The sequence below is a fragment of the Oncorhynchus nerka genome, linkage group LG22, assembly GCF_034236695.1.
Source record: "Oncorhynchus nerka isolate Pitt River linkage group LG22, Oner_Uvic_2.0, whole genome shotgun sequence".
Lineage (NCBI taxonomy): Eukaryota > Metazoa > Chordata > Actinopteri > Salmoniformes > Salmonidae > Oncorhynchus > Oncorhynchus nerka.
Genome location: NC_088417.1, coordinates 97,242,206 through 97,267,141, shown reverse-complemented (window position 1 = coordinate 97,267,141; position 24,936 = coordinate 97,242,206). Strand labels below are relative to the sequence as shown.

The following is a 24,936-nucleotide window of genomic DNA, read 5'->3' as shown; positions in this document are numbered from 1 at the left end:
TTGATTTCATAAATGTTTACGAAAAAGCCACATTTGACTGTGTGACTGTTGTAACTAATGGAAAAGCTTATTTCCTACGTACGCCATTCGCCCTGCTGGAGTGGTGCCTATATATTTTTTTGTGTTACACGTGTTCCGTCAATATCGCTGGATTTCTACAGTTGAATTAACTTGACTTGACAAATATCGTGTCGGAACGGAAATGTCACATTTTAAAGTGGGGGCAATGAGAGCGGAGACGTAGTTATCTATTTAGCGACTTGCTAGCCTCGACACATTTACCGTGAACTATTTAACGTCAGTAGAACATGCCCAGACTGGACATACCAGGCCTATAGGTTGCGATTCTTTCAGACATGGATTACATTTTCCCACGAAAACTTTTCCCGGTTTATTTCAACTCTGGGCCCCCCAGTTCTACGTTTAGACATAACGTCGGAGGTTGGGGTTCTTATGGTCAAGTGGTGGACGTAAACGTCCCTCTACACGAGGTGAGTTGTGATTATGAAATCGATGCACTTTCTAGCTCACTATGTTACTCCTACTATGCTAAGGATGATCGTAGGCCAGAGTCTTGTTTTAAAATCACTTTCACCCTGAAAATCCTTTGCTATTTTTACTGGAGTTTTTTTAAATGTATTTATTTTTGAATAATTTTAGAAAGACAGTCTACCAAAAGTAGATTGGAAGTTTGAATCTCAACACCAAGTGAAGGGAGAGCCTTGGGTGCCAGTGGAACCTATAGCAATACCACTTCTGCGACCAAAAAGAGGTAGTGGCCTGTCAGTGCATTTCCTATTGTTTGATACGGATAAGATTCTTAGACAATTGTTACTTTTCTGAATGTCACTCATCATTTGAACTGAAATATAATTATTTATTTGTTTAAGGCCCCAAATGGTCATCAACAGTTCTGTCAGATCCTATGGACTTCTCAGAGCATGTAACAACCTTTTTTACTTCCTGATTTAAAAAAAAAAAAATTCATTTCTTTTTCCACTGAACACACACTGATATAACGTGATTTATATTTGGATGATTTCTCCTTTTGTAGATGCAGAACCTCTACCAGTATAAGTACAAGGATGCTTTTTGCACAATGAGCCATATCCTGGGGGACAAATTCAACTTTGGACAGGGGAGGAGAAAGGTGACTGTCCTGATGTCTATCCCCCCCCCAATATTTTTATATATGGAATGAAGTTTATAACCACCTGTTTTGTCATTTTCCAGGGAAGTGAAAGAAATGCTGTACACATGTGGCAGATGGAGCATTTCATGCACACATTTAAATACAAAAAGTAAGTACATAGTGAGGGACTCTAAGCCTTATGTCCTAGCCTTGTGTCCTAGCCTTATGTCCTAGCCTTGTGTCCTAGCCTTATGTCCTAGCCTTGTGTCCTAGCCTTGTGTCCTAGCCTTGTGTCCTAGCCTTGTGTCCTAGCCTTGTGTCCTAGCCTTGTGTCCTAGCCTTGTGTCCTAGCCTTATGTCCTAGCCTTATGTCCTAGCCTTGTGTCCTAGCCTTGTGTCCTAGCCTTGTGTCCTAGCCTTGTGTCCTAGCCTTGTGTCCTAGCCTTGTGTCCTAGCCTTGTGTCCTAGCCTTGTGTCCTAGCCTTGTGTCCTAGCCTTGTGTCCTAGCCTTGTGTCCTAGCCTTGTGTCCTAGCCTTGTGTCCTAGCCTTATGTCCTAGCCTTGTGTCCTAGCCTTGTGTCCTAGCCTTGTGTCCTAGCCTTGTGTCCTAGCCGAGACACTGCTCTACATGGAGGCGTTCCACCATCGGGCACTGTGTACTTTTATAGATGTAGGCTGTGCACATCACATTCACCCTGAGGTGATTTGAAAGTCCCTGCTATGCAATATCCTGATCCTACCAAGGCATTTCATGATGTGGCGGTCCCATGTTAGTGGCCAGTGCTGTGGTGTCGGCTTCTGATTCAGTGGTCATCAAGCGCACACAATCCCCTTTTCATCCACTCTACCTAGAAGGGTTATTGCTCAGCAAGAAGCTGTTGAGTCTAGAAAACAGTGTGAAATTCTTTCTCCGCTACTTATTTTCCTTGGTGGTGCCCTCTGACTACCAGATACCCTAGTTGTTCATCATTGCATTCAAGTTTATAGAAAAGGTTCTCTGTCCTCTACCTGGGGTTTATTTAAAAGGTTCTCTGTCCTCTACCTGGGGGTTTATTTAAAAGGTTCTCTGTCCTCTACCTGGGGTTTATTTAAAAGGTTCTCTGTCCTCTACCTGGGGTTTATTTAAAAGGTTCTCTGTCCTCTACCTGGGGTTTATTTAAAAGGTTCTCTGTCCTCTACCTGGGGGTTTATTTAAAAGGTTCTCTGTCCTCTACCTGGGGTTTATTTAAAAGGTTCTCTGTCCTCTACCTAGGGTTTATTTAAAGGGTTCTCTGTCCTCTACCTTTATTTAAAAGGTTCTCTGTCCTCTAGTTAACTCTGTCCTCTATTTTGGTTCTCTGTCCTCTATCTGGGGTTTATTTAAAGGGCTCAAAGTTAACTCAGTACCACAACCTGTTATCAGATGTGATTCATGACATCCCTCCAGCCCTGCTAGCTGATCATCTCCATGAGGAGCTGACCTATCAGAGAGGGCAGGAGCAGTTCTCTGACCACGCCACAGGGGGTGCCATTGGGTACATTTCCTTTACCAACACCAGTATCTCTCAGCAAGGCTGTCTGGTGTACCCTGGGAAAGCTGGACTAAACAAGCTTAGTATCCTTCAATGTAATCTTATCAGGAATATCTGTCTTGAAATATTTTTACTGGTGGCCTGCCCTTTCCCCCTTGCATTGAGGCCTTCACAACCTGGATAACAGTCGTAGGGATATTTTTGGCGATTTATATTTTTGCGGTTGTTCATTCACTTGAATTCAACCCATTTCAAGAACCACATAAAAAAATCCTTAGTGCAGTACCACATACTTCCACAGGGTGGTGCTAGAGTTCCAAGATGGGAAGCCTCCATGTTTTGATGTGAGCCACAAGCCTCTCTCATTCCAGCTCAATGGTACAATCAGACAGATCACCATCGGCCTTCAGCAGGATGAATGTAAGCACAGTAACATCATTATCATGCATAAATGCATGTGCAATATTGTATCCTGTTCTTTGATGTTCAACTCAGGAAGTAGGTTTAACTGAAATTGTAATTTCCTCATTGCCAAGGGGAAATTAGGAATTTCAGGTTACTTCCCGAATTGAATGAATGAAATCGAGTTGACCCTAATTCAGGTCATGTTTTCTTCGTCTATTTCCTTTGTCTAGTTTTGATGTAACTTTTTTTTTTTTGAGGGGGTCGCCCCTTGCTTTCTCCCGATCTTGTCTCATCGCTGCAGCTCTCCAACAGGCTCGGGAGTCGAAGGTCGAGTCATGCGTCCTCTGAAACATGACCTGCCGAACCGCGCTACTTAACACCCGCCAGCCTAACCTGGAAGCCAGCCGCACCAATGTGTCGGAGGAAACACAGTTCAACTGGCACCCGGGGTCAGCCCGCAGGCACCCGACCTGCCACAAAGAGTCGCTAGAGCACGATGAGCCAATTAAGCCCCCCCCCCTAACCTGGAAGCCAGCCACACCAATGTGTCGGAGGAAACACCGTTCAACTGGCACCCGGGGTCAGCCCGCAGGCACCCGACCTGCCACAAGGAGTCGCTAGAGCGCGATGAGCCAATTAAGCCCCCCTAACCTGGATGACGCTAGGCCAATTGTGAGTCGTCCTATGGGACTCCTGAACATGGCCGGGTTGTGGCACAGTCTGGGATATGAACCGGGGACCGTAGTAATGCCTTAGACCGCTGTGCCACTTGGAAGGCCTGTAGTTTGAGTTTGAACCATTTATCTTGCTGTTGAATGGACATGCAGCCCAAACTCTTTACATGAGTTTGCAGTGTTAAACTGACTGTCTGGTGAACTGACTCTGTTGTGTTCCTACCGTAGGTCACGTGGGGGTGCGCTGTGACCACCTGTGTGGTGTCTGGATGGTCAGTGAGAAGAACATCCCCAAGTCTCTGGAGGTCATTCAGACCAAGCAGCCTGCTACATGTCTCAGTGCCAGGTAGGTTGGAGCGGTGTGACTGAGTGAGTCTCTCCTTCTGTAAGAAAGGCAGCCCTTGGCAAGCCGCCGTGTGAACCGGCCAGCAGCCGCGTGAACCGGCCAGCAGCCGCCGTGTGAACCGGCCAGCAGCCGCCGTGTGAACCGGCCAGCAGCCGCTTCTGCCTCTGCTATAGCCGTGAACTTCTGCGGCCAGCATGGTCATTGCATGTCTATAGGCCCTTCTGCTATATACACGTATGTATGTGTATATATATATATATATATGTGTGTATGTCTGCACGATGTGGGCAAATAATCGAATAGCGATTGATTAAACATTGACCCACTTGGGTGAACTGTTGGAGTCAAAGAAATAAAATCATTGATTCATTGTGCACCCCTAGTATATCTTAACACAATATTTGTTAGCATTTTTTTTACATTATAACAGTATTCTGCTATAGGCCTTTAGGTTGTTCTGTCTTCTGCTATAGGTCGTTCTGTCTTCTGCTATAGGTCGTTCTGTCTTCTGCTATAGGTCGTTCTGTCTTCTGCTATAGCCGTTCTGCTATAGGTCGTTCTGTCTTCTGCTATAGGTCGTTCTGCCTTCTGCTATAGGTCGTTCTGCCTTCTGCTATAGGCCCTTCTGCTATAGGCCGTTCTGCCTTCTGCTATAGGCCGTTCTGCCTTCTGCTATAGGCCTGCCTTCTGCTATAGGTCGTTCTGCCTTCTGCTATAGGCTATAGGCCTTCTGCTAGGCCGTTCTGCCTTCTGCTATAGGCCTTGCTATAGGCCTGTTCTGCCTTCTGCTATAGGTTCTGTTCTGCTGCCTGTCTTCTGCTATAGGTCGTTCTGCCTTCTGCTATAGGTCGTTCTGCCTTCTGCTATAGGCCTGCCTTCTGCTATAGGTTCTGCCTTCTGCTATAGGCCGTTCTGCCTTCTGCTATAGGCCCTTCTGCTATAGGCCCTTCTGCTATCTGCCTTCTGCTATAGGCCGTTCTGCCTTCTGCTATAGGCCGTTCTGCTATAGGCCGTTCTGCCTTCTGCTATAGGTCGTTCTGCCTTCTGCTATAGGCCTGCCTTCTGCTATAGGCCGTTCTGCTATAGGTCTTCTGCTATAGGCGCTATAGGCCCTTCTGCTATAGGTCTCTGTCTTCTGCTATAGGCCGTTCTGCTATAGGCCCTTCTGCCTTCTGCTATAGGCCCTTCTGCCTTCTGCTATAGGTCGTTCTGTCTTCTGCTATAGGTCGTTCTGCCTTCTGCTATAGGTCGTTCTGCCTTCTGCTATAGGCCCGTTCTGCCTTCTGCTATAGGTCGTTCTGCCTTCTGCTATAGGTCGTTCTGCCTTCTGCTTCTAGGTCGTTCTGCCTTCTGCTATAGGCCGTTCTGCTTCTGCTATAGGCCCTTCTGCTATAGGCCCTTCTGCTATAGGCCGTTCTGGCCCTTCTGCTATAGGCCCTTCTGCTATAGGCCCTTCTGCCTGCTATAGGCCGTTCTGCTGCTATAGGTCGTTCTGCCTTCTGCTATAGGCCGTTCTGCCTTCTGCCTTCTGCTATAGGTCGTTCTGCCTTCTGCTATAGGCCTTCTGCTATAGGCTTGCCTTCTGCTATAGGCCGTTCTGCTTCTGCTATAGGCCCTTCTGCTATAGGTCGTTCTGTCTTCTGCTATAGGCCCTTCTGCTATAGGCCGTTCTGCTATAGGTCTTCTGCTATAGGCCGCCTTCTGCTATAGGTTCTGCCTTCTGCTATAGGCCTTCTGCCTTCTGCTATAGGCCGTTCTGCCTTCTGCTATAGGCCTGCCTTCTGCTATAGGCCGTTCTGCCTTCTGCTATAGGCCGTTCTGCCTTCTGCTATAGGTCGTTCTGCCTTCTGCTATAGGCCGTTCTGCTGCTATAGGCCTTCTGCTATAGGCCGTTCTGCCTTCTGCTATAGGCCGTTCTGCCTTCTGCTATAGGCCGTTCTGCTATAGGCCTTCTGCTATAGGTCGTTCTGCCTTCTGCTATAGGTCCCTTCTGCCTTCTGCTATAGGCCCTGCCTTCTGCTATAGGTCGTTCTGCCTTCTGCTATAGGCCGTTCTGCCTTCTTCTGCTATAGGTTCTGCTATAGGCTTCTGCTATAGGCCTGTTTCTGCTATAGGCTTCTGCTATAGGTCGTTCTGCCTTCTGCTATAGGTCGTTCTGCCTTCTGCTATAGGTCGTTCTGCCTTCTGCTTCTGCTATAGGCCGTTCTTCTGCTATAGGCCCTGTTCTGCCTTCTGCTATAGGCCCTTCTGCTATAGGCCGTTCTGCCTTCTGCTATAGGCCGTTCTGCCTTCTGCTATAGGTCGTTCTGCCTTCTGCTATAGGCCTGCTATAGGCCCTTCTGCTATAGGTCTGCTATAGGCTGCCTTCTGCTATAGGCTTCTGCTATAGGTTCGCCTTCTGCTATAGTCTTCTGCTATAGGCCGTTCTGTCTTGCTGGCTTCTGCTATAGGCCCTGCTATAGGCCCTTCTGCTATAGGCCGTTCTGCCTTCTGCTATAGGCCGTTCTTTCTGCTATAGGTCGTTCTGCCTTCTGCTATAGGTCGTTCTGCCTTCTGCTTCTGCTATAGGTCTGCTATAGGTCGTTCTGCCTTCTGCTATAGGTCGTTCTGCCTTCTGCTATGGTCCTTCTGCCTTCTGCTATAGGTCGTTCTGCCTTCTGCTATAGGCCGTTCTGTCTTCTGCTATAGGCCGTTCTGCCTTCTGCTATAGGCTTCTGCTATAGGTCTGCCTTCTGCTCTTCTGCTATAGGCCGTTTCTGCTATAGGTCGTTCTGCTATAGGTCTTCTGCCTTCTGCTATAGGCGTTCTGCCTTCTGCTATAGGTCGTTCCTTCTGCTATAGGCCGTTCTGCCTTCTGCTATAGGCCGTTCTGTCTTCTGCTATAGGCTGCTATAGGCCGTTCTGCCTTCTGCTATAGGTCGTTCTGTCTTCTGCTATAGGCTTCTGCTATAGGCCGTTCTGCCTTCTGCTATAGGCCGTTCTGCCTTCTGCTATAGGCCGTTCTGCCTTCTGCTATAGGCCGTTCTGCCTTCTGCTATAGGCCGTTCTGCCTTCTGCTATAAGGCCTTTTAGGTCGTTGTGTGTTCTGCTATAGGCCGTTCTGCCTTCTTCTATAGGGTCGTTCAGTCTTCTGCTATAGGTCGTTCTGCCTTCTGCTATAGGCTTCTGCCTTCTGCTATAGGCCGTTCTGCTTCTGCTATAGGCTTCTGCTATAGGCCCTTCTGCTATAGGCCTGTTCTGCTATAGGCCGTTCTGCCTTCTGCTAGGCCGTTCTGCCTTCTGCTATAGGCCGTTGCTATAGGCCTGTCTTCTGCTATAGGCCGTTCTGCCTTCTGCTATAGGCCGTTCTGCCTTCTGCTATAGGCCTGTTCTGCTATAGGCTTCTGCTATAGGCCGTTCTGCCTTCTGCTTCTGCTATAGGCCGTTCTGCCTTCTGCTATAGGCTGCCTTCTGCTATAGGCCGTCTTCTGCTATAGGCCGTTCTGCCTTCTGCTATAGGCCGTTCTGCCCCTTCTGCTATAGGCCCTTCTGCTATAGGTCTTCTGCTATAGGCCGTTCTGCTGCTTCTGCTATAGGCGTTCTGCCTTCTGCTATAGGCCGTTCTGCCTTCTGCTATAGGCCGTTCTGCCTTCTGCTATAGGCCGTTCTGCCTTCTGCTATAGGCCGTTCTGCCTTCTGCTATAGGCCGTTCTGGCCTTCTGCTATAGGCCGTTCTGTCTTCTGCTATAGGCCGTTCTGTCTTCTGCTATAGGCCGTCTTCTGCTTCTGCTATAGGCCGTTCTGTCTGCCTCTGCTATAGGCCGTTCTGCCTTCTGCTATAGGCCGTTCTGCCTTCTGCTATAGGCCGTTCTGGCCTTCTGCTATAGGCCGTTCTGCCTTCTGCTATAGGCCCTTCTGCTAGGCCGCTATCTTCTGCCTTCTGCTATAGGCTTCTGCTATAGGTCGTTCTGCCTTCTGCTATAGGCCGTTCTGCCTTCTGCTATAGGTGTTCTGCCTTCTGCTAGGCCGTTCTGTCTTCTGCTATAGGCCGTTCTGTCTTCTGCTATAGGCCGTTCTGTCTTCTTCTGCCTTCTGCTATAGGCCGTTCTGCCTTCTGCTATAGGCCTGCCTTCTGCTTCTGCCTTCTGCTATAGGCCGTTCTGCCTTCTGCTATAGGCCCTTCTGCTATAGGCCGTTCTGCCTTCTGCTATAGGCCGTTCTGCCTTCTGCTATAGGCCGCTATAGGCCTGCCTTCTGCTATCTGCTATAGGCCGTTCTGCCTTCTGCTATAGGCCTGCTATAGGCCGTTCTGTCTTCTGCTATAGGCCGTTCTGCCTTCTGCTATAGGCCGTTTCTGCCTTAGGCTGCTTCTGCTATAGGCCGTTCTGCCTTCTGCTATAGGCCTGCTTCTGCTATAGGCCGTTCTGCTATAGGCCCTTCTGCCTTCTGCTATAGGCCCTTCTGCTATAGGCCGTTCTGCTATAGGCCGTTCTGCTATAGGCCGTTCTGTGTTCTGCTATAGGCCTTTTAGGTTGTTCTGTTTGCTGTCATAGTAAAAAGCTTTGTTCTCCTATACTGTTTAGCACTGGTTCTGAATGTGTGTGGTGATTAAAGAGCTGTCTGGCCCTGACAAGCCGGCGTCTGAGGAGATGGACGCTCTAGCAAGCTAGTCTGATCACTGTAGCTATGATTGTTCATCACATATATTGTTCATCACATATTGTTAATCTTTATGATAGGTTTTCTCTGCATATGTCACTCTGATTTTAGGAATAGTTTTTGCAGTCAAGTTAGTATTCATGATTATGTACGGTTTCTACTACAGACCAGGAATGGGGTCAATTCCACCCAATTCAGGAAGTATACTGAAATTCAAATTCTCTTTAATGCTTTTTGAATTTTAAGAAATGGAGGAAGTGAAGTGTACTTCCTGAATTGACTGTAATTTTAAATGGAATTGACCCCAACCTTGCTACAGACTCTTTTTAAAAATGTAAACCTTGGTATAAACCGGGGATATTGTTGTCTTTTAGTCCCCATGTCCAGGGAGAGCTCCTGGTGGCCAGTGAGAGTGGAGCTGCCTATCTATGGACAGTGGGCAAAGGGTAAGAGGCTTAGATATCTGTCACTGAACTCATGGCCCTGCCCCAACGATCTACCCTTCTCCTGTTCTCCATGACCCCTCTCCCTAAGAAAAGTGTACACTTTTCCACCATTGTTAAATCCACGAATGGGACTGTTGCTGGTAATAGGCTACACCAGCGGGCGGCAACCTTTTTCCATGTGCAGTGCCAAGTTGTCGTATAATTTCTACTGATCTGCCCGATATGAGTTTAATACACACATTTTCTTGGAACAGTTTCATTTATAATAGTCTTCATATCTAAAAAAATCACTGTCATGTGGTTAGTCATAATTCTATCTAAATGAAAAAGATACAAATCCAAAATAAACTTCTATTGACATTTTCTATTATGTAAAAATAGCCTACATTAAGCAACAAAAACATATCTATCTATCCTGGTGGATAAAAATAAATATCCTATAAATGACATTGGCTATGCATGGCCTGTCTGCAAGCAACTATTAATTTGGTCTGGCCCAAAGCAGCTTGTGATAGCAAACTTGCAACATTGTATCAACTATTAATTTGGTCTGGCCCAAAGCAGCTTGTGCTAGCAAACTTGCAACATTGTATCAACTATTAATTTGGTCTGGCCCAAAGCAGCTTGTGATAGCAAACTTGCAACATTGTATCAACTATTAATTTGGTCTGGCCCAAAGCAACTTGTGATAGCAAACTTGCAACATTGTATCAACTATTAATTTGGTCTGGCCCAAAGCAACTTGTGCTAGCAAACTTGCAACATCCTTACTGAAGATTGACAGGCGCATTACAAACAAAAGACAATGATTTAGTTGATAATTCATAAATGGAATGAAATAAACCAAAATATTTTTTTGAAAGTGTAGCCAAGGTTGTGGGCGTGCTCTCCGTATCGTCTCTCGGCGTGTAGGGCGTGCTGCCCGTCTCGTCTCTCGGCGTGTAGGGCGTGCTGCCCGTCTCGTCTCTCGGCGTGTAGGGCGTGCTGCCCGTCTCGTCTCTCGGCGTGTAGGGCGTGCTGCCCGGATCGTCTCTCGGCGTGTAGGGCGTGCTGCCCGGATCGTCTCTCGGCGTGTAGGGCGTGCTGCCCGGATCGTCTCTCGGCGTGTAGGGCGTGCTGCCCGGATCGTCTCTCGGCGTGTAGGGCGTGCTGCCCGGATCGTCTCTCGGCGTGTAGGGCGTGCTCTCCGTATCGTCTCTCGGCGTGTAGGGCGTGCTGCCCGGATCGTCTCTCGGCGTGTAGGGCGTGCTGCCCGGATCGTCTCTCGGCGTGTAGGGCGTGCTGCCCGGATCGTCTCTCGGCGTGTAGGGCGTGCTGCCCGGATCGTCTCTCGGCGTGTAGGGCGTGCTCTCCGTATCGTCTCTCGGCGTGTAGGGCGTGCTGCCCGGATCGTCTCTCGGCGTGTAGGGCGTGCTCTCCGGATCGTCTCTCGGCGTGTAGGGCGTGCTGCCCGTCTCGTCTCTCGGCGTGTAGGGCGTGCTGCCCGGATCGTCTCGGGACGTGCTGCCCGTATCGTCTCTCGGCGTGTAGGACGTGCTGCCCGGATCGTCTCTCGGCGTGTAGGGCGTGCTGCCCGGATCGTCTCTCGGCGTGTAGGGCGTGCTGCCCGGATCGTCTCTCGGCGTGTAGGGCGTGCTGCCTGGATCGTCTCTCGGCGTGTAGGGCGTGCTGCCCGTCTCGTCTCTCGGCGTGTAGGGCGTGCTGCCCGTCTCGTCTCTCGGCGTGTAGGGCGTGCTCTCCGTATCGTCTCTCGGCGTGTAGGACGTGCTGCCCGTCTCGTCTCTCGGCGTGTAGGACGTGCTGCCCGGATCGTCTCTCGGCGTGTAGGGCGTGCTGCCCGGATCGTCTCTCGGCGTGTAGGGCGTGCTGCCCGTCTCGTCTCTCGGCGTGTAGGGCGTGCTCTCCGTATCGTCTCTCGGCGTGTAGGGCGTGCTGCCCGGATCGTCTCGGGACGTGCAGCCCGTATCGTCTCTCGGCGTGTAGGGCGTGCTGCCCGGATCGTCTCGGGACGTGCTGCCCGTATCGTCTCTCGGCGTGTAGGGCGTGCTGCCCGTATCGTCTCTCGGCGTGTAGGGCGTGCTGCCCGTATCGTCTCTCGGCGTGTAGGGCGTGCTGCCCGTATCGTCTCTCGGCGTGTAGGGCGTGCTGCCCGGATCGTCTCGGGACGTGCTGCCCGTATCGTCTCTCGGCGTGTAGGGCGTGCTGCCCGTATCGTCTCTCGGCGTGTAGGACGTGCTGCCCGTCTCGTCTCTCGGCGTGTAGGGCGTGCTGCCCGGATCGTCTCTCGGCGTGTAGGGCGTGCTGCCCGGATCGTCTCTCGGCGTGTAGGGCGTGCTGCCCGTCTCGTCTCTCGGCGTGTAGGGCGTGCTGCCCGTCTCGTCTCTCGGCGTGTAGGGCGTGCTCTCCGTATCGTCTCTCGGCGTGTAGGACGTGCTGCCCGTCTCGTCTCTCGGCGTGTAGGACGTGCTGCCCGGATCGTCTCTCGGCGTGTAGGGCGTGCTGCCCGGATCGTCTCTCGGCGTGTAGGGCGTGCTGCCCGTCTCGTCTCTCGGCGTGTAGGGCGTGCTCTCCGTATCGTCTCTCGGCGTGTAGGGCGTGCTGCCCGGATCGTCTCGGGACGTGCAGCCCGTATCGTCTCTCGGCGTGTAGGGCGTGCTGCCCGTCTCGGGGCGTGCTGCCCGTATCGGGCGTGTAGGGCGTGCTGCCCGTATCGTCTCTCGGCGTGGGGCGTGCTGCCCGTATCGTCTCTCGGCGTGGGGCGTGCTGCCCGTCTCGTCTCTCGGCGTGGGGCGTGCTGCCCGGATCGTCTTGGGGCGTGCTGCCCGTATCGTCTCTCGGCGTGTAGGGCGTGCTGCCCGTATCGTCTCTCGGCGTGTAGGACGTGCTGCCCGTCTCGTCTCTCGGCGTGTAGGGCGTGCTGCCCGGATCGTCTCGGGACGTGCTGCCCGTATCGTCTCTCGGCATGTAGGGCGTGCTGCCCGTCTCGTCTTGGGGCGTGCTGCCCGTCTCGTCTTGGGGCGTGCTGCCCGTCTCGTCTTGGGGCGTGCTGCCCGTCTCGTCTTGGGGCGTGCTGCCCGTCTCGTCTTGGGGCGTGCTGCCCGTCTCGTCTTGGGGCGTGCTGCCCGTCTCGTCTTGGGGCGTGCTGCCCGTCTTGGCATGTAGGGCGTGCTGCCAGTCTCGTCTTGGGGCGTGCTGCCCGTCTTGGCATGTAGGGCGTGCTGCCAGTCTCGTCTTGGGGCGTGCTGCCCGTCTCGGCGTGTAGGGCGTGCTGCCCGTATCACTAACAGTGTTCCCTCTCGTCATATTTTAGTTTGCAGAAGTTCCGTCAGGAGTACAGTAACCTGTACTTCAATTGTAAGTCGTCATGGAGATGGTGTGACTTCTCTGGCCACCCCAGGGTGATGGTGTATGCTGACCGGACAGGTGTGGAGCTCACTGATATCAGGGTAATATAACACAGTGTTACTGTGCTGATTTGACAAACCCGTTTCCTAACATTTCTATTCTGAAGGTTTAAACCTAGCCATATCAGATCATCTCTTACGTGTTTACAATTGGAAATGGAACAATATGACTGCTATTAAAAAAAAAAAAAATGGTTTTGAGAAATATGAAGTGACCCGAAGTTTGGTAGATGTTAACGTTCTGTCTGTGTGTGTGTCTCTGTCTTTACAGACCAAAGATAGTTATAGCCACACGTTGTTTCGTATCGGCCAAACTCCTGACTGTAAGAGTGGAGAGAGAGTCATCCTGTCCAATTACCTGAGAGATGTCCACACCTTCCACCACCTCGTCACCACACAGGTGCAGTACCTTTTTAAATTAAAATTCTAATTGACCTATCACATCAGGGCTCTACAGTGCCATTCATTTTTATTTGCATATGCGCCTAAATGTTTTGGGTGCGCCAGTTCCTTGTTTACTTCACAATTCTGGAATGTATTCGGCTGTATTCCAGCTCTAAGGAACAACTCTGTGTTACAACCCTCACAATGGGCCACATTGACAACAAACGACTCCTGCTTTTGACCTACCAAACGACTCCTGCTTTTGACCTACCAAACGACTCCCGCTTTTGACCTACCAAACGACTCCCGCTTTCGACCTACCAAACGACTCCCGCTTTCGACCTACCAAACGACTCCCGCTTTCGACCTACCAAACGACTCCCGCTTTTGACCTACCAAACGACTCCCGCTTTTGACCTACCAAACGACTCCCGCTTTTGACCTACCAAACGACTCCCGCTTTTGACCTACCAAACGACTCCCGCTTTTGACCTACCAAACGACTCCCGCTTTTGACCTACCAAACGACTCCCGCTTTTGACCTACCAAACGACTCCCGCTTTGACCTACCAAGCGACTCCCGCTTTTGACCTACCAAACGACTCCCGCTTTGACCTACCAAACGACTCCCGCTTTTGACCTACCAAACGACTCCCGCTTTTGACCTACCAAGCGACTCCCGCTTTTGACCTACCAAGCGACTCCCGCTTTTGACCTACCAAACGACTCCCGCTTTTGACCTACCAAACGACTCCCGCTTTTGACCTACCAAACGACTCCCGCTTTTGACCTACCAAGCGACTCCCGCTTTTGACCTACCAAGCGACTCCCGCTTTTGACCTACCAAGCGACTCCCGCTTTTGACCTACCAAGCGACTCCTGCTTTTGACCTCAAGAAAAGCCAAACCAATCAACTTGTTGTGAGTCTGTTTCTTCAGATGTTCTTGTGATCTTTGTTATTCACAGCACTCTGCTTACGTCATGGATGAGCGTTTCCCCTGCCTCCCCATGATCCAGTGGGATCACATGATGGAGCATCCTCCCATGTTTTCCCAGGTCGTGGCGGGGTTGCCGTCAGGGGGCGGGACTACCAAGGTGCTGCTGGGCTCTCAGAGATCACAGGAAGTGATCCTGCTACAGTACTCGGGTGTGTACAGTCGTTCTAGAGTGTGTGTGCCAGGTTGGGGGTTTTGTTTGAGTTAATCCTGTGCATCAGGCTACTGCTGACCAACCAGTCTTACTGTGCACCTGGATAGAAAATAAAAAACTTTGTCATTGAGCCTGGAGTTCCTGGAGCACTTGCAAATAAAACAAATACTATATGAACCCAGGTCTGTCTCACTGAACAGAGATGCATAACATAATGACTATTTGATCAATGTTATTTTCTATTATTTAACCTTGGGAGCAAGTCGATTAAGAACAAATTCTTATTTTACAATGACGGCCTACCCCGGGCAAAACGCTCCTCTAACCCGGACGATGCTGGGCCAATTGTGCGCTGCCCTATGGGACTCCCGATCATGGCCGGTTGTGATTCAGTACCGGAATCGAACCAGGGTGTCTGTAGTGACGCCTTTAGCACTGAGATGCAGTGCCACTCTGGAGGCACACATGGCTATTGACTTTCTATGATGTCTACTGTTGGGGCGGCAGGGTAGCCTAGTGGTTAGAGCGTTGGACTAGCCGAAAGGTTGCAAGTTCAAACCCCCGAGCTGACAAGGTACAAATCTGTCGTTCTGCCCCTGAACAGGCAGTTAACCCACTGTTCCTAGACCGTCATTGAAAATAAGAATTTGTTCTTAACTGACTTGCCTAGTTAAATAAAGTTAAAATAAATAAATGAACTGTTCCGTCTGGTTTTCCAGGTGGTAGGGAGGAGGCCTGCGTCACCAGAGGCCCACCTCGGGCCTTGCTCAGCCCCAGAGACAGCCTTGGACACCTGCCTGTCCAACTCCCCCACAGACAGCACCATGCCCAGGACAGACTAGCCAATCCTGCTGCTGGTAAGCACTGTGTAAATAAAGACCTGTAAATAAAGACCTGTAAATAAAGTTGTATTGAAAATATGTCCCTAAGCATGTTATGTATGTTTATGGGATGTTATTGTAGATGTGTTTGGTGAGATGTAACTATCCGTGCCAAATCCATCATCACTTAAATGTTTACATATCTGGCGAAACTGAAAGTAATTTTCTCATTGAGCTTAATTAGTGAAGTTGGTGCTTTTATGTTGAATAGGCTCATAAACTCACGTTTTCTGTCCTTTCAGGTCTTACTGTCATCCATCAGAGCCGAGCCAAGGAGGACTGTATCTGTGTGCTGCAACTCACTGAGGCCGGAGACATCTTTTACCACACGCTAAAGTCCCAGACTGAGTGCTTCAGTAAAGACGACCCACCGACACCAACCCAGAACTCCGTGGGACCCGAGGGACGTAGAGGAGATGTACAGGGACTAAAACAACCAGTTGATACATTAAGAAAAGGGCTGCATCAAACGTTAGGAACCCCAAGAAGCAGTACCCTAGATGAGACATGGTATTCCTCTGGACCTCCTGAGGGTGACTCTGGGTTCGAGGGAAGGGGGCAGCCGTGGGACACACTTAGGGCTGGACTGGAGATGGTTATCAACGACCCTCATGACGACCCGTACCCGACGCTAGCAACAAACACAGGATTAACTGATACTCAGGAAACCACTGCTGTAGTTCCTCTACCTACAGCCCAGTGTTTGGACACTAATGTTAACATTAACCCCGTCAGGCTAAAGGCTAAAGTCAGTGATGAGGCTCTGTTGATTTGGAGGAAGTGGTTCCTCAAACTGTTCAAGTGCCCCTGGGAGCGCCGTAATCTCCCACACAAGACCACAAACACCAAGGATCTTCTACCCGACGACAGCCTTCACAGAGACCCGTTGGAAGATCACTGTCGTCGGACCCTGAGGGAGGACCTGAGGGAGACCATGAGGAATGGTAATGTTCTCGTCCACAGAAACACCTGTCTCAAACCCCTGGCTCTGGTCCCTGTCCCGGCACCCGTGGAGCCCTCTGAGTGGGCTGATGTGCTGAGCGAGAGGATGAGTGCATCGTGGGAGCCTGGGCTTGGGGGATGGAGGAGCTGGTGGGAGGAGAGGCTGGGGCTGAACCGAGAGGAGAAGGTAACGCATCTCTATTCTTATTTTATCATCTGTGTATCTGGACCACGTTGTACTACGCTGCAGATATGACATCAATAGAGCTGACCATGATTCCTTGTTCAACATGTCGGAAAGGCATGTTTTGTTCTAGTCGTTATCTATCTGAATGTTCCATTGTTTCCTTCTGAATGCTCCCGCTGAGGTGGTGGTTATTGTGAATATTGTTTTTTCTCCCTGACTATACATTTCCCAATTAGGACAATGGAGATGTTGATTGACATATTCATTGGTTGATTTTGAAGGTGGAGGCTCTGCGGAGGAAGAGGAGGAGACAGAAACGGGCAAAGGCTCACAGTCGTATCGACCTATCGGGCAGCTTCACCTCGTCCGTCAGCTACCAATCAGACCTGGACAGCGCTTCTCTCTCCGGTTGGTCGTCGGCAGCCAGTCAGTACGCCAGCTCCGATGTAGACAGTGTGGCCACAAGCTGCGACAACACCAAGTGGGTCACCCTATCTGAGCCGGGTACACCGAGGGCTACCACACCAACACCACAGACCAGTAGCTCACAGCCCACAACACCTCGTAGGGAGTTTGGTTCAAAACCAACTACACCACTGGAGCAGCTTAGTAGTTTCCTCTCCCAGCCCACTATCCCCTATTCACAGAGCAGTAGTAGTTCACTGCCAACTGTCCCCTATTCACAGAGCAGTAGTAGTTCACAGCCCACTATCCCCCATACACAGTTCACTAGTTCCGAGCTACTGTTTACACCCAAAAAACAGCCCGCCATTGGTAAGTCGTCGCCCTGGACAACAGCAGGTTCTGACTCCAGCGCGGCGGACATTTTGAGAACGGTGGTGGCAACCCAGAAGCCCAAGCCACAGAATCAGGATTATTTAAATTCTCTCTTCGGATCCCAGGAGCCTATGGATGCCTCACAGGGAGTAGGATTTAACGAGAGCAGACATAATACTCCTTTGGCCACCTCTTCTCAGCTGTCCTCCATCTCTTCTTCACAGAGGAACCTGAAAGTGGGACTAACCTCCTCACAACCCAAAAGGAAGAAGTCTCGTATGGGTTTCTGATCTGAGTATTGATGGATGTAGCCTCACATCCCAACAGTTATTTTTCAGATGAGATGATTATGATGGATGGAACTATGACGAGGGATCTTTTTCAACCTTTGGTTGTTGGTTGATTTCACGTGTTACGCGACAGGACTGTGAAGTGTGAATTGGCTATTGAGAGATTTCTGGAATATTCTAGAAACCAAAAGCATTGAAGTCACAGATTTTTTTTTTTTTTTTTGGGGGGGGGGGGGGGTTGTTAAAATAAAATCTATATGCATTAATATTGTTCTAGACCAGCATCTTATCTATTATCTGACTGAAGCAGGTTTGGTTGAGCGACTGACTTTGGTTATGTGACAGTACAGGAAGTGTGAATTGCCTACCGACTTTGGTTATAAGACATTTCTAGACCTAGAGCATCACTCAATGTTGTCCAGTTATTGCCTCCGGGTTGCTATATTGCAAGTCGTTGTGTTCAAATAGGCCAGTACAGGCATAATCTGACTGAAGCAAAAACATTTCAAATAAGTAATTATGATAATCAAAAAGACCAGAGATTCAGATGTCCAAAATAGTTTTTTTGTGTTTTTTTGTTGTCATACAACATTGGCAAAACAATTACAAATAAGTTAATATCTACAAAGGTACTTATTCACAGCTTTTTCTTTTTACATTATACAAATGTACATTATGAGAAACTCCATCCCATACATTTCTTCCACAGAGCTAGCTACATACCAGCCAAATATAAGTTACCCTACAACCTAAAAAAAAAAATTGGCAAATTTAGAGGTTAACAAGACTACACACGCACGTGTTTTTCCTGTATAATAACATGCAAACAGAGGTCGTCTTTTGACCGTTGATCCTTGTAGAGGGATAACCGGACCATCAGGCAGTGAACACAACTCAACGATGACATGTCATAGGGAAACTATGTAACATACATGTTCTTACTCCCCAGACAAGTCTATTGTACCTTGGCTGTGTTCTATAGTGCATCCTAAATGCTACACGATATTCTCTATAGCGCACTACTTTGTGGCCCAGGGCTCATTCGGCTCTGGTCAAAAGTAGTGCACTGGATAGGATACTAATTTGGGATGGAGACTGTCTGATTGTGGCTGGAATGTTACAAATCCAAACATGCACCAACACTTTTTTTTTAAAGCTACAATCTACAACAACAACAAAAAGAGTTTAAAACGTTTTATCTTTGAGTTGATGGATTCCGCTGCCTGTCAGGATTAAGTTTCCCCATAAATGCATTTTTGTTTAGCTTAAAATAAGATAGATACAGTATATTGATTGGCTTGTAACAGGCAACACACTGGTAGCCCTTTTGAACTAACAAAATTAAATATATTATCGTTTTTTTTTTCTTTTTTCTGGGTTATATTCACCAGGAACCAAAATGGGCTGTCACATGTTAAACGTGACTTCCTAAACGTGTCTAACGCTAGGAAACGTTTCACTAATGAACATAACCCTACAGTATAAACGGCGGTTGTGGAACCCAGGCACTGTGGCTCCTTCACAGGGGGTTGGGATGGTGGTATTTGTTTCGGTGGTTGCTCTGGCAGCGGAAGTAAAGAGGAAAGTAAGGTCCCTCTGCATCAGAACCCAGGGAACTGCTCAGGCTCTCCTCCCCAGAACTCATGTCTTCACACGAGTCCTCGCTAAAAGAACAAAAGGGGGGGGACAATTGAATACGTTAATATTTAATAAGTTCAAATCAAATGTATTTATATAGCCCTTCATACATCAGCTGATATCTCAAAGTGCTGTACAGAAACCCAGCCTAAAACCCCAAACAGCAAGCAATGCAGGTGTAGAAGCACGGTGGCTAGGAAAAACTACCTAGAAAGGCCGAAACCTAGAGAGGAACCAGGCTGTGGGGTGGCCAGTCCTCTTCTGGCTGTGCCGGGTGGAGATTAAAACAGAACATGGCCAAGATGTTCAAATGTTCATAGATGACCAGCATGGTCAAATAATAATAGTAATCACAGGCAGAACAGTTGAAACTGGAGCAGCAGCACGGCCAGGTTAGTTCTCATCGTTGATCCTGTTTGCAGTCAATGTATTTTCATCCTTACTATTATTGTTTGACTACAGAATTAATCCCAACAATTCAAGTCATCTTCGGAATGTGGAGGTGGAACTGGTTGTGCAACAATGTGGTTGAGCAGTTATGGCAACTGGTTGCTAGGCAGGTAGGAAGTGACAAGTCACTCACCTGCATACATGTCATGTCTGAGTAATCGTGAGCAACGTGAAGGAGCCAGACAGACAGGGATGGGCCTCTGTAGACAGGCTGTAGGGCTAGGTTAACTGACGCAACAGGCAGGGCCGTGACGTCACAGAGCGGATGAAACCCCCTCCCTTACAAGTCACAGGTTGCACACAGGATTACTATAGTATACTGTAAGAACTGAAACTAGGAGTGGCCATACACTGGAGGGGTGGGGCTTAATTGTCGGGTGAGGTATTTAAATGTGCCCTTTTTAAACTGAACCAAAAATATAAAATGCAACATGTTAAGTGTTGAACTGAGAAGTATTTCTGTGTAATAAAGCCCTTTTGTGGGTTAAAACTCATTCTGGTTAGCTGGGCCCGGTTCCCCCAGCAGGTGGGCCCGGTTCCCCCAGCAGGTGGGCCCGGTTCCCCCAGCAGGTGGGCCTATGCCACCCATGGCTGCAAATTTACTTTTGAAATAGTAGCGTTTTTATAATTTTTTTGTTCGGTATAGTATTCAGTTGTCTGGGGATTTTCCAACGCGTTTTCTGTTGTCATACAGTGTGTATGTATATAGACGAATCTCGTAATACTGTGTCCTCTCCAAGAATGTACTTTCCAGGAATGTATGCCTACTGCCAATGTGTTTTTGATGAGCACGTGGGAAGTATTTCTTCCTTCCTACGGGTACAGTATTCCTCATGTATTCCTGTTTACCTTTGGTCCCAGCAGTCCTCGGGAATGGTCGGCAGTTCAGGGACGTTGCAGTAGCTGGTGTGTAGGTTCTGAGCTGTCCTTCTCGACACGATCCAGACGAGCTTCTTATTGTTGGGTCTGCTACATTCAGGGGAAGAGTAGTCAGACAGACACTTGGCCACGAGCCCCCTCCAGTGTAGCAGCTCCGTGTCGGTGATCTGTAAAAGAAGACCGGGTCATCATAACATTGGACACCGTGGAAAAATAATTGACAGGATCAGCAAATACCATTGGGATGGATTCCAGGTGTTGTCAAAGGATGGGAGTTGGAGAACTTGAGGCCGAGAATGTAAAAGGGCCCCTTTAAAAAATGTCCTCCCATATGGGTCAGTTGTCATATGAGACCTTATGGACAAGGGCTTAAGGGCTTTACAATATGTAACACTGGTTCCAGGGCAACAAAAAAATATGTTTGCGTGCAAATATGACAGGAAACTGATTGTGTTATTTTGTTAACCAAAGGAATATTTTTAAAATTATTTTGTGATAAGTTCAAGGCCTTTGACACTACAGTATTGGTTTACCTTGAGATGTCTCTGAACACTATGTGCTATTTCTAGCATGTCAACAGACTGCATGGCTTCAATCTCTTGAGTGAGGAGGGACAGGGCCAAGATGGACGGCTGAAAGAGAACAAAGAAGAAGAAACCATACATTACAAACTGCTGCCTAGAGGTCTACTGGAATATGTAAACTAGGCCTATAGACGCTGGGGACTGCTAATGCTCTGGGGTCACGCCTTACTTTAGCTTTGGAGAACGTGATGCGGCAGAGACAGGCTTTGAGGTGGGCCTCTAGTGTGTCGAGGTTCAGGGCCTCCTTCCTTTTATGAGAGACAAAAAACAAGGTTATTAGGCTACTTTGTTACATAACTGATGGTGGGGAACGTGTTATCTGAGAATGTTCAGTAATGCTGTTCCAATAGATAAAACCAGTGCTGTCCTTTCACAGTCAGGAATAATGTAACTTTGGAAACGATGGGGGAACGAGCTCCGATTTGGTATTTTTATTTGTGTATAAACTCGGCAAAAAAAAGAAACGTCCCCTTTTCAGGACCCTGTCTTTCAAAGATAATTAATAGAAAATCCAAATAACTTCACAGATCTTCATTGTAACGGGTTTAAACGTGGTTTCCCATGAACATGCACCTGTGAAACGGTCGTTAAGACACTAACAGCTTACAGACGGTAGGCAATTAAGGTCACAGTTATGAAAACGTAGGACACTAAAGAGGCCTTTCTACTGACTCTGGAAAAACACCAAAAGAAAGGTGCCCAGGGTCCCTGCTCATCTGTGTGAACGCGCCTTAAGCATGTTTCAAGGAAGCATGAGGACTGCAGATGTGGCCAAGGCAATAAATTGCAATGTCCGCGCTACAGGGAGACAGGACGGACAGTTGATCGTCCTCGCAGTGGGAGACCACGTGTAACAACACCTGCACAGGATCGGTACAGGTACAGGATGACAACTGCCCGAGTTACACCGGGAACGCACAATCCCTCCATCAGTGCTCAGACTGTCCGCAATAGGCTGAGAGAGGCTGGACTGAGGGCTTGAAGGCCTGTTGTAGGCAGGTCCTCACCAGACGTCACAGGCAACAATGTCGCCTATGGGCACAAACCCACCGTCGCTGGACCAGACCGGACTGGCAAAAAGTGCTTTTCACTGACGTGCCGCGGTTTTGTCTGACGGTCGGATTCGCGTTTATCGTCGAAGGAATGAGCGTTACACTGAGGCCTGTACTCTGGAGCGGGATCGAGGTGGAGGGTCCGTCATGGTCTGGGACGGTGTGTCATAGCATCATCGGCCGGAGCTTGTCATTTCAGGCAATCTCAACGCTGTGCGTTACAGGGAAGACATCCTCCTCCCTCATATGGCACCCTTCCTGCAGACTCATCCTGACATGACCCTCCAGCATGACAAAATGCCACCAGCCATACTGCTCATTCTGTGCGTGATTTCCTGGAAGACAGTAATGTCAGTGTTCTGCCATGACCAGCGAAGAGCCTGGATCTCAATCCCATTGAGCATGTCTGGTCGAGAGCCACGCATGCTCCGAAACACGACCCTGCCAAGCCGCACTGCTTCTTGACACACTGCTCCCTTAACCCGGAAGCCAGTCGCAACAATGTGTCAGAGGAAACACTGTCCAACTGGCAACCGAAGTAGGCTTAGAGACGCCCGGCCCACAACGAGTATCTAGAGCGCAATGGGACAAGGAAATCCCGGCCAGCCAAACCCTCCCCTGGGGTGGCAGGTGACCTAGTGGTTTGAGTGTTGGGCCAGTAACCGAAAGGTTGCTAGAACGGATCCCTGAGCTGACAAACCCACTGTTCCTAGGCCGTAATTATAAATCAAAAATTGTTCTTAACTGACTTGCCTAGTTAAATAAAGAAATAATTCAAACCCAGACGACACTGGGCCAATTGTGCACCGCCTCATGGGTGTCACGGCCAGCTGTGACAGCCTGGAATTTAACCCGGGGGCTGTAGTGACACCTCAAGCACTGCAATGCCCCCCCCCCCCCCACGAGTTCCCAGTTGTCTTGACAGCACCATGATAATAAGTCGGGCTGTGACATTATGGAATTTTGGATGACCGTGATTGGTCAGATATGGTAATTGTGCCAGCCCTAATGATAAGCCAGATATGTCAACAGCTGCTTAAAGTTCATGTCTAGTTCATTATGTCACCATTCTACCTATCTTCAGAATTAGGCTATTAGTTTTATCCGTCATAATGGGTGCCTTACCTGTCTGAGGTGTGTGAGCGTGTGATTCTATGGTATAGGTGCAAAAAGGTTAAGGCTGTGATGGCTTCGAGTTGGAAGTTGAGTTTCTCGGAAATGATCTTCTCCATGCGAGTGAGGTCCGAGACCGTAAACTTGCACTGGCTGATACGAATAAGTTCATTGGTGGAAGACAAGTTACAATCCTCTTCGACTGCTTTGGCTGCGATATGGAGGCAGCTGATGCTAATGCAGGCTAGATGTTTGGGTTGGACCTAAAGAGGAGTCACACACACGCACACAAAGGCTTGTAATTAGTGGACATGTGCAATCATTAGTCAAGCCACCTCCTTTTTCATTTAACTTTTAAATGTTCATGCTCATTTTTTACATTGTGTCATGGTTGTTTTTGTCAAGAAAGGAGAACAAAATGTTACATTTTTAAAGGGTTGAAATTCTTTCTGCAGTCTGCTTTTATTGGGTTTTTCATCTCACCTTCATCATGGCCAAAAATCTATCTAGCAGGTTGACTGCCAGAACGAAGGTCTGTGTGCTGTACCCAAAGAAACTGGTTAGGCTCCAGAGGTCTTCCACTTTGACGTCCCTACATTTAGCTGAGATTCCTTGGCTGGCATTCTGTAATTCATAAAACATTTTAGGCATTAAATGTGTATTAATAGGTGATAGTTTAAAAATATATATTTGTTTAACCATAATGTTATTGTTACAGGATTTATATTTAACCATTTATTTATAAAAATAATAATAATAATAATATTTATCGTACAGCATATTTACTGTACTGCAGTGAATATCTACCTCTCTGGTTGATTCGATCAAGTGGAGTCCCGTTTCTTTCGGAAGATAATTCATCTCCTGTTCAAAATTGGTTTTCAGCTCCCTCATAAGTTTAACGGCTTCCATCTTTTAGACTGTATTGTTACAGAAATCTGAAATCCTTCCACTGTAAAACAACAAGAGTCTGATGTTAATGGTTGTCCGTTAACGTTACATTCATTCACCCAGGCGATAGGTTCAAGGTCTGCCCCCCCCCCCTCTCTCAACTGGGATACGGTGTCAGATGTCTTAGGTTAATAACGCTTACATACATCAGAACAAATCCCACTTAGAGTGAAAAACAGTTTTAGTTATGCCAAATGTTTTATGTTGTGAGACACTAGAAAAACGGATAATACAGCAACACGGCGTTCGCTTGAATCTATTAGACGGCAAATAATGCTTCAAATCGTCGACGGGGTGGGGGGTTATTCTTGTTCTCGCCTAGGTCAGAGTTCATTCCCTGGCAATTCCCTTCGATTTTCATAGATCTTGGTGTTCAATCGATATAACATTTTAGTCTAATAAAAGCGGGTTGCAGCTACTAGTCGGTGATGTAAAAAACAAACATGTTTTTGTGTAAAATCTCGACTGCTCTATGAGGAAGTAGCGCAAACTAAACCAGCCAGGGTATAACGTTAGCTAACAGAGACGATAAATAACAAAGCCAAGGCAGCGAACTGGGTTTATCTAGATTTTTCGCTGTGAGAAAATCAATTGAAGATGCCAAATTTAATCGACAACCATTAAAAGGCAAAACCAATAGAGATTTATAGTGCCGTTTTAAAAGCATAATTATGATTAAAAAAACATTTAATCCTGGCTACAGGAAGGAATTAATTGAACTAGATAAAATAGTATTACAATAGCATTAGAACATTTCACATTACCTCACATCTATTCAGTTTTCTTGCATCTCGTGTACACTTTATGAATTTCAATATTTACCTGTTATGTTAGTTACATCGATTTATTCTCACGTCCCAAACTATTGTTTGTTCCTTGTAATCTCTAGTTTCTCATTTCTTTTCTCTTTTTGTTGATGTTGAGAATTTCCACACCCAGAAACGGACGTCAATGTCGCGTTAGCCAATCACGTCCGTAGCTATCCACCTTGTTTTGACTTGTCGAGGAAAGTCTGTCTCCGATTGTAGTTTACTACTATTTAGTACTTATTAAAGAGTTGATAGTGCTAGACACATTTTATGTTGTAATAAGTAACGTGGCTA

At 48.1% G+C, this 24,936-nt stretch overlaps 2 protein-coding genes across 4 annotated transcripts; one reads left to right on the top strand and one right to left on the bottom strand.

Moving 5' to 3' along the window:
• Window positions 1-106: 106 nt before the first annotated feature.
• On the top strand, window positions 107-17,795 carry taf1c (TATA-box binding protein associated factor, RNA polymerase I subunit C). Of its 3 annotated transcripts, XM_029628639.2 has the most exons (14): window positions 107-491; window positions 661-772; window positions 891-943; window positions 1,055-1,150; window positions 1,234-1,301; window positions 2,945-3,063; window positions 3,951-4,068; window positions 9,081-9,152; window positions 12,463-12,598; window positions 12,828-12,956; window positions 13,907-14,087; window positions 14,809-14,946; window positions 15,213-16,099; window positions 16,381-17,795. In XM_029628639.2, the coding sequence occupies exons 1-14, from the start codon at window positions 357-359 to the stop codon at window positions 17,164-17,166; spliced, it is 3,030 nt and encodes a 1,009-aa protein (XP_029484499.1). In that variant the 5' UTR covers window positions 107-356; the 3' UTR covers window positions 17,167-17,795. The 3 variants fall into 3 exon arrangements, with proteins under 3 accessions (XP_029484499.1, XP_064863705.1, XP_029484501.1); XM_065007633.1 differs by lacking the exon at window positions 107-491 and having other exon boundaries at window positions 732-782; XM_029628641.2 differs by lacking the exons at window positions 107-491; window positions 661-772; window positions 891-943 and adding an exon at window positions 2,559-2,726 and having other exon boundaries at window positions 1,061-1,150; window positions 2,935-3,063.
• LOC115106046 (cyclin-G2-like) lies at window positions 17,709-24,778 on the bottom strand. The gene is made up of 8 exons (XM_029628645.2): window positions 24,656-24,778; window positions 23,690-23,834; window positions 23,366-23,506; window positions 22,895-23,145; window positions 20,887-20,965; window positions 20,667-20,765; window positions 20,104-20,300; window positions 17,709-18,830 (listed from the first exon to the last, which is right to left on the bottom strand). The coding sequence occupies exons 2-8, from the start codon at window positions 23,792-23,794 to the stop codon at window positions 18,686-18,688; spliced, it is 1,017 nt and encodes a 338-aa protein (XP_029484505.2). The 5' UTR covers window positions 23,795-23,834; window positions 24,656-24,778; the 3' UTR covers window positions 17,709-18,685.
• Window positions 24,779-24,936: the final 158 nt, after the last annotated feature.